Source organism: Hypanus sabinus, chromosome 5 (assembly GCF_030144855.1).
Source record: "Hypanus sabinus isolate sHypSab1 chromosome 5, sHypSab1.hap1, whole genome shotgun sequence".
Taxonomy (NCBI): Eukaryota; Metazoa; Chordata; class Chondrichthyes; order Myliobatiformes; family Dasyatidae; genus Hypanus; species Hypanus sabinus.
This window is the reverse complement of record NC_082710.1, coordinates 22118056-22131803: the sequence shown is the minus strand read 5'-3', so window position 1 is coordinate 22131803 and position 13748 is coordinate 22118056. Positions and strand designations below refer to the sequence as shown.

Sequence of the window (13748 nt, the reverse complement as noted above, 5' to 3'; positions counted from 1 at the left end):
TCCTTCTCTTATCACTCTGTTCACAGTTTAAACAAAATTCTCTCTCTTTTAACATAGTGACACTAATTAACTTCCTATCTTTGACATGAGTTATTAACATAGCTATAAATGTCATGTTTTATTGCAGGCAAGAAATAATATTGGCACAAGCTGGTCATATGTCATTACCCAATTTCAATACTCGTGCAGACTTTGATCTGCGGAGAATAGTGGAAGATCAGGTAAACCTACTGGCAGTTGAGATTAAATATATTTTTGTGCTCCTTAAGTGCAATCGTGTGAAATGTTGTTTAGGATGTTCAAGAAAAGTCAAAGGGGATTGTGGGGTTGGGAGGGTGGGAATAGATTCTGCAGATTCTGGAAATCTTGAGGAATGTGTACAAAATGTTGGAGGAACTCAGCAAGGTGGGACTGCTGCCTGAAACATTGACAGTTTATTACCCTCCATAAATGCTGCCTGATCCGCTGAGTTCCTCCAGCATTTTGTGTGTGTGAATATATTCATCTTTTGGCCTAATTCTATGTGTACTTATTTGTATTATAAAAGTTCAAATGATCTCTGCATATTAAATTCCACATTGGAGTCAAATATTCAGAGGACCGTCAAGATCTTTCATCTGGACTGTACCTGGTGGCTGACACACATGTATTAGAGAGGACACCTGAACATGCATTCAATCTTACCTTGAATGATGAGAAATGTGAATTGTATTTATGTAGTGTCACGTACCCCGTGACCGGGTTAACAAACCAGCAGAAATGGAAAACACACGAGTCTGGTATTGCTATAAACTAATAGTGATTATTAGTAACTAAGCAATACAGTAATATAAATGCAAATATATTGAACAGGTTAGCAATGATATATATATGGAAATAGGAACAAAACTAGGCTCTTTTAAACCTGGGGTAAATGGGTACAGTCTTACGATATGATGAAGAGAGTTCAGTTCAGTTAGAGGTAGTTAGTTGAGTAACGTTGGAGAGAGAGGGAGAGAGAGAGAGAGAGAGAGAGAGAGAGAGAGAGAGAGAGAGAGAGAGAGAGAGAATACTGTCAATCTTCCTGGTGTCTTACAAAGTCCTGTTGTGGTCACCGACTATGACCATAGCATGTATGACCATTCTTCAGAGGTGGAATTACCACCCAGGCGAGGGTGGACACACAAATAATTCCCTACCAGTCACACCTTCTCACACTGTGAGCCACCAATCGATTTCCCCGATCGATCCTCCAAACCCCCACCTTCCTGTGGGTGCAACAAAGCTCGCTCAGTGTCTGCACTGTGTGTCTCGTGGTGTGACTTGGTGTGTCTGTCTGTGTAACAGCGGACCTGGCTTTTATCTCTCCATGTTGGACACCAGCTGTCCATCAACCTGCTCCGCCCTCCACTTTCTGCAGGAACTCTACAAGCAGGCAAAGTGACCTCGGGGAAAAGGTAAACAAGCCGGCAGAGAAACCATAACTTCAATCTTCCGAGCAGTTTCTGTCTCTCTCTCTTAATAACAGCACAGTTCATAGGGTCTATTCTGGACCCCGTTTCAAACTAGGTTTTTCCCCTGACAGTAGCATATGTAATTTAATAAAATATGTTGATATTATACATGAAATATTATAGCACATCATAAGCAACAGCTGAGGCATTTAAAATGGACTAAAATTGTCAACAATTGACCATAAAATTATATTTAGAGCAATACTAATGTCCTTGAAACTACCTACAAGGCCAAAATTATCTCAACATGAAATATCCAAAATTATGTTCTGATAAGAAATTTTAGAGTCATTAAATGTTTCCAGGCTTGCACACCTAAATATAGAATGTGTCGTTTAATCATTTAAAAATGTCTGATCTGTATGGTAAATAAATTTATGTACCTTTAATCCATTCATTCTGATATACTTATTGGCAAAAGATCTATCAATCCCACCTTGATATATCAACACAGTCAACTTCCATAACCTTTCTTGGTGGTGAATTCCTAACAGTATATACAGATAGATGTTGATATTGATTTATACTGCTACTGTTCAGTGCATCTCTGAGCCAGTTCATGGCTGCAGCACATGTAATTCCTGTCAGGAACTCATCAGTGAAATGGAATTTGACAACAGGCAAATTGCATCCTGAACAGTTTTGCTGGAGAATGCCTCATGCTGATAGCCTTCTATCTCTTCTGCTCTTTCTCTTTTGTAGAAGGTTCCCTTACTCTGCATGTTGTCTTTCCTCCCTGATTTCCAATGACTCCAATTTTGCTAAGAGTCCTCAATGACCCTTTAGAGAGTGTCACTGTGCTGCTAAGGGAAGTCGGTCTTAGTACATACCTCTAAATTTCAGTGAGCAGACTATGGATGCATAGGTGTTACCCAATAGTTCTGATGACATCATTTTCTATTACACTGCAAATGGCTGGAAGTATACTGATCAGGTGATTATTAGGCACATTGAATTTGCCCCATTTTTAGCGAGCAGGGCACCTTTCGACATTGTGAGTGATATGACAGTGTTAGAGCCAATCAGGAGCACATACGTCTGGGATATTGTTGGGGTACATTATTTTTGTTGTATCAGATACTCTTGGCCAAGTATTGATACCTTGTTGAAACTTACTGGTTTGAAAACCAGAACATTGATGGTGAGGACCATGGTGAGGTAGCAAGAAGCATCATCCAACTCACACATCTGATTGGAGGTACTTATAAGGGCTTCAGTCTTATTCACATACTAGGTTCCACTATCATTCATATCTCAATACTGCATTCTTCCCCTGTCCTAGTACGAATCTCAGTTTAAAATGCAATCAATGACTGAATGCAATCATAACCTTCTGGTTTAGCCAGTTCTAAAGAACTAATACCCTCTACCAAAGAAGTTTATTTTCATTTCTGACTCATATGGTCTACATCTTAATATTGACCCATAGATCTAGACTTTTCAGTCAGCAGCCTCATCCTCTGTTGAGCTCTCTGAACATTTTATAAGTTTCAGTAAGATCGCCTCTTATTATTCTAAACTCATTTAAAATCAAAGGAGTGGAGGTCAAGCTGATTCTGTCCTTCTATAACGATCTACCTTCCCAGGAAGCAGTTTGCTCTCTCAACCTATACATTACCTCAACTACAATATGCTCCCCACTAGAATGGAGTTAAAGTGAGGAATTTGAAAATGAGATGGAATGTTATATTTTGGCTTTACTCGTTCACTGCCTACATTTATGAAGATTTTTTGTTATGTGAAATTATTACAATTTGATACCAGATTCCTATGTTAAAAATGTTTGTATAATTCCAGAAACTTACATACTCCTAATGTTATGATTACTTCTGTCCATTGAGTTGTCTGTTGCATCTTTTAATACCCTTCATTAAAATTTCTACCTGATGCCACTTTCAAGCAACACACACAAAATGCTGGTGGAACACAGCAGGCCAGGCAGCATCTACAGGGAGAAGCGCTGTCGACGTTTCGAGCTGAGACCCTTCGTCAGGACTAACTGAAATAAGAGATAGTAAGAGATTTGAAAGTGGGGGGGGGGGAGGGGGAAATCCGAAATGATAGGAGACGACTGAAGGGGGAGGGATGAAGCTAAGGGCTGGAAAGTTGATTGGCAAAAGGGATACAGAGCTGGAGAAGGAAAAGGATCACGGGACAGTAAGCCTAGGGAGAAAGAAAGGGGGAAGGGAGCACCAGAGGGAGAAGTAGAGCAAGCAAGGAGTGATTGTGAGAGGGATAGAGAGAGAAAGAAGAGAGGAAAAAAAGGGGAGGGAATAAGTAATAAATAAATAAATAGATAGATAGATAGATAGATTTATCTATCTATAGATAAATAAGGGATGGGGTAAGAATGGGAAGAGGGGCATTAACGGAAGTTAGAGAAGTCAATGTTCATGCCATCTGGTTGGAGGCTACCCAGCCGGTATATAAGGTGTTACTCCTCCAACCTGAGTGTGGCTTCATCTTGACAGTCGGAGAGGCCATGAATTCACATATCAGAATGGGAATGAGACATGGAATTAAAATGTGTGGCCACTGGAAGATCCTGCTTTCTCTAGTGGACAGAGCATAGGTGGTCAGCGAAACGGTCTCCCAGTCTGCGTCGGGTCTTACCAATATATAAAAGGCCACACTGGGAGCACCGAACACAGTATACCACACCAGCCAACTCACAGGTGAAGTGTCGCCTCACCTGGAAGGACTGTCTGGAGCCCTGAATGGTAGTGAGGGAGGAAATGTAAGGGCAGGTGTAGCACTTGTTCCGCTTACAAGGATAAGTGCCAGGAGGGAGATTGGTGGGAAGGGATGGGGGGAACGAGTGGATAAGGGAGTCGCGTAGGGAGCGATCCCTGCGGAATGCAGAAAGGTGGGGAGGGAAGGATGTGTTTGGTGATGGGATCCTGTTGGAGGTGGCTGAAGTTACAGAGAGTAATATGTTGGACCTGTAGGCTAGTGGGGCGGTAGGTGAAGACAAGGGGAACCCTATCCCTGGTGACATGGCGGGAGGATGGGGTGAGAGCAGATGTGCGTGAAATGGAAGAAATGTTTTTGAGAGCTGAGTTGATGGTGGAGGAAGGGAAGCTCCTTTCTTTAGAAAAGGAAGACATCTCTTTCGTCGTGGAATGAAAAGCCTCATCCTGAGAGCAGATGCGGCAGAGATGGAGGAATTGCAAGAAGGGAATGGTATTTTTGCAAGAGACAGGATGGGAAGAGGAATAGTCCAGGTAGCTGTGAGAGTCCATAGGCTTATAGTAAACATCAGTCTACTATCTCCAGAGACAGAGACAGAAAGATCAAGGAAGGAGAGGAAGGTGTCAGAAATGAACCAGGTAAATTTGAGGGCAGGGTGAAAGTTGGAGGCAAAGTTAATGAAGTCAATCAGCCCAGCATGCGTGCAAGAAGCAGCATCATTGCAGTCATCGATGTAGCGAAGGAAAAGAGGGGGACGGATACCCGTATAGGCTTGGAACATGGACTGTTCCACAAAGCCAACAAAAAGGCAGGCATAGCTGGGACCTATACGGGTGCCCATGGCTACACCTTTAGTTTGGAGAAAGTGGGAGGAACCAAAGGAGAAATTTGAGTAAGGACTAATTCCACTAGACAGAGGAGAGTGTTGGTAGAGGGGAACTGGTTAGGTCTGGAATCCAAAAAGAAGCGGAGAGCTTTGAGACCTTCCTGGTGAGGGATGGAGGTATATAGGGACTGGATGTCCATGGTGAAAATAAGGCGGTGGGAACCATGGAACTTAAAACCATTGAAAAAATTCAGAGCGTGAGAAGTGTCACGAACGTGGGTGGGAAGGGATTGAACAAGAGGGGGATAAAACAGTGTCGAGGTATGCAGAAATGAGTTCAGTGGGACAGGTGCAAGCTGAGACAGTGGGTCTACCTGGACAGGCAGGTTTGTGGATCTTACGTGGGAGGTAGAAACGGGAAGTGCGGGGTGTGGGAACTGAGGTTGATGTCAGTGGACGGGAGATTCCCAGAGCTGATAAGATTGGTTTCTTGTAAGCGGAACAAGTGTTACACCTGCCCTTACACGTCCTCCCTCACCACAATTCAGGATCATTTTGGACCTCCCCCTCCCCCTCCCACTTTCAAATCTCTTACTGTCTCTTCTTTCAGTTAGTCCTGACGAAGGCTCTCGGCCCAAAATGTCAACTGTACTTCTTCCTATAGATGCTGCCTGGCCTGCTGTGTTCCACCAGCATTTTGTGTGTGTTGCTTGAATTTCCAGCATCTACAGGTTTCCTCATGTTTGCCACTTTCAAATATCTGTATTTGAAAAAAGTAATATTAGTGAAGTGAAAAAAATGTAAGAATGTTTATTTTTTCCTCTTCATTTATCTAATGTATTCCATTATCCCACGTTTGCCTGACAGTGGAGGAAAGAACTTCATTTTAAAATGGAAGAGGAAGAAAAGAGCAGACATCTACAATTGGAAGAAAAGCAGAAAATGGATGCACAAGATTTCAGTGAACTGATGAAGAGGAAGGAAGAGACACTTGAAAAAACTATCAGCTGCACATGAAATGTCTGTTTGAGGGGAAATCGTAAGGGGAACAGGTTCATCATGGTGTTGGAGAGGCAACATTTCATTGCATGATGAAGCAGTGTCATATGGAAAAGCTTATCCATGCTCTGGTTTTTCTGAGTTTCTATTAGAATTCATTAAAACAAAGAAACAATAGGAGTTTTTGGGAATTTGATTAATATTAATACTTAAATGATATTAAAACAGCCTTACACTTTACTAAATAATATTTTCTTTAAAAAAATACATATTAATTAATATGTTCTTTAAACCAAGTACATCATTACTAATTTGGTCTAATATCAGGGTAGAGATGACTGGTCAGTGTTAATCAGTATGATTGATTCACAATTTAACTGTCGATTACATTCACTGACAGATCACTATTTAAAATGTAGCATATCACAGTATATACAGTACCTAGATTTAAAAAAAAATTCAATAATGACCCAAATGTTTATCAATTCGAGCAAACATTAGTTGCTGCTTTAATCCAGCATTAATTGCTCATTCCTAAATACATGCAGTCCTCTACTTCCTTCTTTCTCAATCTTTTTTATTAAGTTTAGAATAAAACATAACAACGATAATGATACAAAGAGATGGGGATTACATTACTAACGGTTAACGTATACAGACACAGACTCCAAGTAACGTGTGTAATCTAAGCCTCCCAATCTCTTAGTAAATGAAGATGAAAAAGATTCAAAAAATTTTATACAAAGAAGTCTCCCTAAACTTAAAAAAAAAACAAAAGCTGGACTGCCATGTTTCATCAATTAAAATCATAATTTGTCATTAATCCGCTCGTCTATACAGGAACTAAAAGTTATTGAGAAGGATTCGGGAAAAGGTCGCAGTCCCCTGCTTCTGAGAGTTTTCTATAAGTGTTCTGGTTCTGTTCCATAAGGTGAATTTTATTTAAGTTGTATTTCACTGACATCATAGAAATGTAAGAAGAAAGTAAACCCATTGTAGTAGAAAGATACTACATTGAAATAAACCCGCTGAGTCCATGTTGGCCTTCAAGCACTGGTACCCATTTTTACATGAACATCTAACCCATTTTATTCTCTTCCATTCTCATTAACTCTACCACTTACACACATAATCAAAGCAATTTACAGAAGTCAATTAACTACCAGCCCATACAACTTGGAATGTGGGAGGAATTCAAACCTTCCAGAGGGAACCCAGGCAGTTACAGGGAAGGTGTGCAAACTCTGCACAAACACTGGAGTCAGGTTTGAATCTGGATCACCAGAGCTAGGAGACGGTACTGTAGAAATAAAAATAAAACCTAATGGATTAATTGGAAAGTAATTTAATATTAACATCACCTACCTTAATTACTAGTACCAGCTCGTTTGTAGTACCCAAATGCCTCAGTCAAGACTTTACCTGTGAAATCTAGGTGAACCATTTGTTTGGGTAACTCTAGTGATCTTCTCCGACTTCAGCTCCGATAAATCCTTTTATGTAAGCTCTTGGGAGAACATTTAGCAGCATTTTGATTTTGTCAACATCTAGCTCAAGTTCAAGTGCTAAGTCACCTTGACGTCTGTACTGGTAATGCTCCTACATTGAGAGATTAAGGTATGTCAAATAAGATAGTAATACAGGTTGCTTGGTTAGACTCCCATATAACAATGCCTGGCGACTTTCATGGTGATATACTAGAAGAGAACTCAATTTGCAGCCCCCAGCTGCATTGCATCACTTTAACTGCATGCATTGATCTCTCTTCCTTTGCAGTACATGCACAAGGAGGTATTTTATTCCACAGTAAACTAACCATGTCTCAATTTGCTTTGATAAATAACCCACCCCACACCTCACAGATGATTTCAGCCAGCACCTTGCAAATTGCCTGGCTCTCTCCTCTTCAATACTGGCAGCTTCTCTGCTCACTTCCACATCATGAGAATACACACTTGCGTTCAAACTAATGAAACAACTAGTTGTTGAGAAGAGCTTATGGCTTTTAGGATTAATAGTTTTTCCATTTCTGAAACCACTCCAGATTATTGCTTCATAAGCACAGTGGGACTTTCGACTCTGTTGTGTTCCAGGCATGGTGACCACATTGGATATGTTTAAATAAAGAGGATGTAAAGTTAATGCTTGCTCAAATACAGTTGCTTCACTGTATTTCTCCTCTATCCTGATGAATAATGCTTCCTACTGTCTTTGAGCATGATAAACAGAGCAAAAAGCTGAAATTACTTCAGGTTACTGAGCAGCTGCATAATAGAAGGACCACATGCCCTGCCAACATTTTAGTAAGTAGTTCCCATGTCCATAGAGTCATAGAATATTACAACAGGGACACAGGTCCTTTGGCCAACTCTTCAAGGAGTCCATCTAAGCTATTCCCACTTGCCCGCATTTGCTAAACATTTCCTATCCATATACTTCTGAAATGTCTTTTAAACATTGTTATTGTATCCTTCTTCAAGCATGCTTTCTGGCAGCTCATTCCCTCTGTGTGAAGAAGTTGATCTTCAGTTCCTTTTTCAATCTTTCCCTCTCCCCTTAAACCTATGGCCTCTAGTTTTCAATTCCCCTTCACTGGGAAAAACACTATGTGCGTTTACCCTATCTACGGCCCTTGTGATTTTACACCCACAGTCTCTTATGCTATAAGGAATAAATTCCCAGCCTACCCAACCTCTCCCTATTATCTGGTCCTTGAATCCTGGTAACATTCTTGTAAATCTTCAGTACGCTCTTTCCAGTTGAGTAACATCCTTCCTATTAGCAGGGCGACAAAAATCCTGCATGTGATACTCCATGTTCGCCTTCAGCAATATCTTGTACAACTGCAATAAAACGTCACAGCTCCTGCATTTAATGTGATGACCAATGAAGGCCAGCATCCCAACACCTGTTTCACCACCTTGTCCACATACAACATCACTTTCAGTGAATTATATACTTATACTCATTCGTCCCACAAAACTCCCCAAGTCAACATTTACTGTATAAGCTCTAAGCTTGTTTTCTCTTCCACTGGTCCTATAAACGTTTGTGAAAAATCAGACTATCTAATGTAAAGCCAAATTTGGGCAAGTAAAATGTAACATAACTCTGAGGAGATGTTGGTAAGTCACTTTCTTGATCTGCTGTAGTTATTTCAGAGGACAATTAAGAATAAGCCAGTTGTTGTGGAAAAAGAGGCAAGGAACACTTAAGTTACAAATAACTCTGATAAAGGATCTTTGAATCTGAAATGTTAACTGTTTCCCTTTCCATAACTATTGCCTAAACACCTAATTGCTTCCAGATTTTCTTTTTGCTTTTTTATATATAAACATTGATCAGTTAGGACATGGAAGGCAGAGTTTTCTTCTTAAAGGACATTATCCTCCCAGTTGCCTCATTTTCTCTTTAACAAGTACAGTGTTTGTTTCTGGATTTGAATTATTGCATACAAAAATTCAAAGGTCAGGGAATGCACATTCCTCGTTTATTAAGTCCCAGATTAGTAGCAAAACCAATATATTAACAGTGCCAGATTTACAAGTAATTGAAAATCAGAAATGAAACTTTAAACTACTGGAAAAAATTCAACAGGTCAAGCAGCACTGTAGAATGAGAAATAATTAACATTTCTGATTGAAGATCTTCCATAAGGTTCTGACTGTGGATCCTGAATCTTAAGTGTTTATTCTGCATTTCCAGCATTTTCTGTTTTTACTTCAGGTTTACAAGTATTAAGGAGTAATCTGTCCCATAATGGGCCTTTTAAATCTGCATGGTTACTGATACTGCATCTGAATCAGGTACTGACAGCCATCACTCAAAATTTCAGGAAGACCCAGGAATACATCATACAGCTCTATGTGGTAATAATGCCTAATGCTTTACAGCAAGAGAGAGACCTCCCATTGGAAAATGACTTATTTGGAAACTGGTTGATTTTACTGCCATCATTATATACATATCAAATCTGTTACTCACTGTGATGTCCACTGCCTCAAATTCCTAGCCCAACTCCTACACAATAAAATATTTGAATGTTATTTACAGATTCCTGCTGGGTAATATAAAATATGCCTGTAAATAATGTTCAAAGTGTCCAACTCTAATAAATTAAATGGGATCAGCTTTTCACATTCTTTATTATTCATTTACAAAATCTGGACATACCCGAGTAGGTCAACATTTATTGCCTTCTGTAATTGCCCATAAATTGAGTAGCTTACTCAGTCATTGTAAAGAGAAGCTGCACTGGTCATTAGGGCTACGTACAACCCGGAATATTGAAAGGCTGAGACAGAGTGGATGTGGGGAATTGTTCTAGTTCTAGAGGGCACAGCCTCAGAATATATTAAGAATAATCAGAATACTCAGAGTAATTAAGTAGTTCACATCTCTCAGCTGCTGAGGTGGCATTAAAACTCAAGTCTCTAGATCAATAATACCAGTTGTTGGATAGTCCAGTAACGTAAATACCATGTTGTTTTAGTGGAAAATTGTAATTCTCAAGCCAGAAAATCCAGAATTGCTGTTGCATTAATTCCAAAAGAATCAAAATCCAATGTTACTATTTCCAAAATCCAGAGCACTTTACTTTCTGTTCAGTTTCTTAAAGTTTCACATTTATCTCCCTTATGCTTATAATGATTTTTTTTGCCATTTTTAAAAGACAACCATTCTGAATTTTGAAGAATATGTTTGGCAGTCATCATTTCACAATTCTTCCACTGGTGAAAAATATAAAGACAAGGACTAACTGCTGGCTGAAAACCAGCAGGTTATATGGTAATTGTGACAGATGTTCTGTTTGTAAACACTGGGGGAAAATAGCCTGACAACATACCAGATCCAAACACTAATGTACTCTCAGGCTCTACCATACATGGAACCTTTCCATTTTCCAAAAAGTCACAACTTTTAACTAAAAGAACTTGCAGTTGACAATAAATTAAGATGAAATTCTATTTATATTTACGGAATAGAAATACTTTCACATATACTGTACCACAATTGGTACAATATTACCACATTGATTAGATCACATCAGTAATAGGGACTATTTTTCTGCTTTATTTAATTGTATTACCTGCAGCTATTAACCATCTGAACAGACTTTTAGGAAATTGCATGGCATTCTTCAGAATGCCAAAGATGTTTGTGGCGAAGAGCAACCCAGATGGATGCTCTGATTCTTAAGCTAACGGTGAAGATGCCATCAAAAGTTAGATGAAATGGTGAAGTGTACCAGGCACTTCAGCGGGTCAGACGGACCACCATGCACAAATCCCTGGACAACAGGGGAAAAAACGTCCCCAATGTCGCCCTCACCCTGATGGCCAGCTTCGTGTGTGGCTGCATCAGGTTGTGTGTGGATCCCAGGTACGTGGGCACCAAGTACCACTACGTGCCCAGGTTCTACCTGTTGCCCTGGCTACGAAGGATGGGTCTGGCCACTTTCCCGCGCAACACCCCTGTCAGCTGGTTGTTGCCCCCATACCTGTCCTTCGTAGAGAAGTTCTTTAAGGTCAACGTCTTTGACCACAGGGCCATCAGGCAGTGGTCAGCACGTAAGGTCCTGCAGGAGAAGGACGAGATGGACACAGTGGGGTGGTTCCCTGAGCAGACCGTCCAGTTCATCTGGCAAAATGCCTCATCGCCAGACCTCACCAACAGGCACCAAGACCTCGCCTGGCTGGCGGTGAAATGGGCCTTCCCAGTCCGATCCCTCCTGTATGCCCGGAGTGTTGTCTCCACACCCCTCTACCCATGGGAGGACTGCAGTGAGGAGGAGTCGGTGACCCACCTCTTTGCACACTGTGGGTTCGCAGAGAAGGTGTGGAGGAGGATGGAAGGGGCTTATTCGAGGTTCATCCCCAGCAGCTGCGTAACAGAGGACTCTCTGATCTGCCGGCTGTTCCCGGGGACGCACACCGAGACCAACATCCGGTGCAGCTGGCAGATCATCAACTCGGTGAAAGACGCTCTTTGGTCGGCCCGAAACCTGATGATCTGCCAGCACACGGAGATGTTTGTGAGGGAATGCTGCCGACTGGCACATTCTCGGCTGCAGGAGTACGTGCTGAGGGACGCACTCAAACTCGGTGCAGCCACCGCAAAGGCCCGGTGGGGAAGGACCACAGTCTAGGGTCCTTCTCCCGTGGGAGTTGAGGGGTGGGTGGCGGCGTGTATACCCCTAAACCACTGTATGTAAATATGGAATAAGAGTGCCACCTGGGTGGCAAAAGTGTGGGAATGTAAAGACTGTAATGGAAACATTTGTAAAGGACTGAGAGTCATGGAATGGTTTATTGTACCTAATTTTATTTTTGAATAAAGTATATTTTGATATAAAAAAAAATTCTTTGGCTAAACATACCAGGCGCAGATTCATGAAAGGTGGAAAGACTGAAAGTCTTTCACTCTGGCAGCTTCCAGCCAGAATTGCCAGAACTTGGTCCACATGTAGTGCCGCATGACTTATCTTTGGAATCTATCAGCTTGGTCAAAAATTACTGCTGGCCAACTCCATATTGGGTGCCATGTAACAGGCATGGCCTGATAGAACTCAATGGTACGTGCACCTTGTCATACAGCATGGAAACAGATCTTTGTCCCTTGCAACCACCTCCCCCCCCCACCCATGTCTGCACCAACAAGAAACCACCTATTATATTAGCTTATATTACAGATGTGCTATTTCATTTTCCCCTTGTTACCACCAACTTCCCACAGAATCTACTCATCTACTCACCAGGTGCAATTTAATGTACCAACTAGCTTTCCAACTTAAGCGTCTTTAGAACGTGTAATAGTAATCCAGAGGAAACACATGTGGTCAAATCACAAACAAGAGGAAATCTGAGCAACACACACAAAATGCTGGAGGAACTCAGCAAGCCAGGCAGCATCTATGGGAAAGAGTACAGTCGACATTTTGGGCTGGAACCCTTCGGCAATCCTGCCCAAACATCAGCTGTACTTTATTTCATAGATGCTGCCTGGCCTGCAGAGTTCCTCCAGCATTTTGTGTGTGAAACACACATAGTCATAGAGGAGGCGGTGTTGGTACCAGAAGCATAGAGACACTTGCAGACTACCCCCTGCTCATCCTTAGACTGTGCTCATCATTGATGTATTTCAGTGTATGATTGGATATACATTTGACAAATAAATATTAGTAAATGAGAACCTCACATTAAATGTGTATAACTTAATGTTAAGTTCAATATTTTCTATTAATGAGAATAATATGGAGTAACTGCAGTTAATTGTTCTATCATTACAGCTACAATTATGGGCACAGCTATCACAATCAAGTCATGTTTCAGCACAGCAGTTTACAATTTCTAATATAAAAGTAAAAAATAAAAGAATAGTATGCATCAAGACTTAAGGCACCTGAAATTTAGCAACCAACGATTTCTAAACCAATTTCAAATGATCTCTTCCTAACTGGCTGCTGCAAGAAGAATTTATTCATCTTCATATTCCTTTTTTATACTTACTGTCTGGTAAAAACATCAAAAAAGTCTAAAACCTCCAAGAAGAAATGTCATATTAAATAACGTGCATGTGCTATTAATAGAATTTCATTTTATTCTTAAGTTTGCCTCAAAGCATGTGCCACCAGGCTCAAGGACAGCTTCTACTCCACTATTATATGGCTATTAAATAGTTCCCCAGTATGATAGGATGACCTAACAATATGCCTCATTATAATCTTGCACCTTGCTGTT

General features: G+C 40.8%; 1 protein-coding gene across 6 annotated transcripts in view; it reads left to right on the top strand.

Moving 5' to 3' along the window:
• Positions 1 to 8396, top strand: part of tmem232 (transmembrane protein 232) — a 67620-nt gene extending 59224 nt beyond the window's left edge. Inside the window, exons 14-15 of one of the 6 annotated variants that reach the window (XR_009512131.1) lie at positions 128 to 221; positions 5878 to 5911. Coding sequence is in view for 4 of the 6 variants with exons in the window: in XM_059969509.1 (XP_059825492.1) it covers positions 128 to 221; positions 5878 to 6027 (244 nt within the window). In the remaining 2 variants the exon portion in view is untranslated. Of the gene's footprint in view, positions 1 to 127; positions 222 to 5877 lie in introns of all 6 variants that reach the window. The other 5 variants (XR_009512132.1, XM_059969509.1, XM_059969507.1 and 2 more) reach the window with 5 other exon arrangements.
• The last annotated feature ends 5352 nt before the right edge of the window (positions 8397 to 13748 follow it).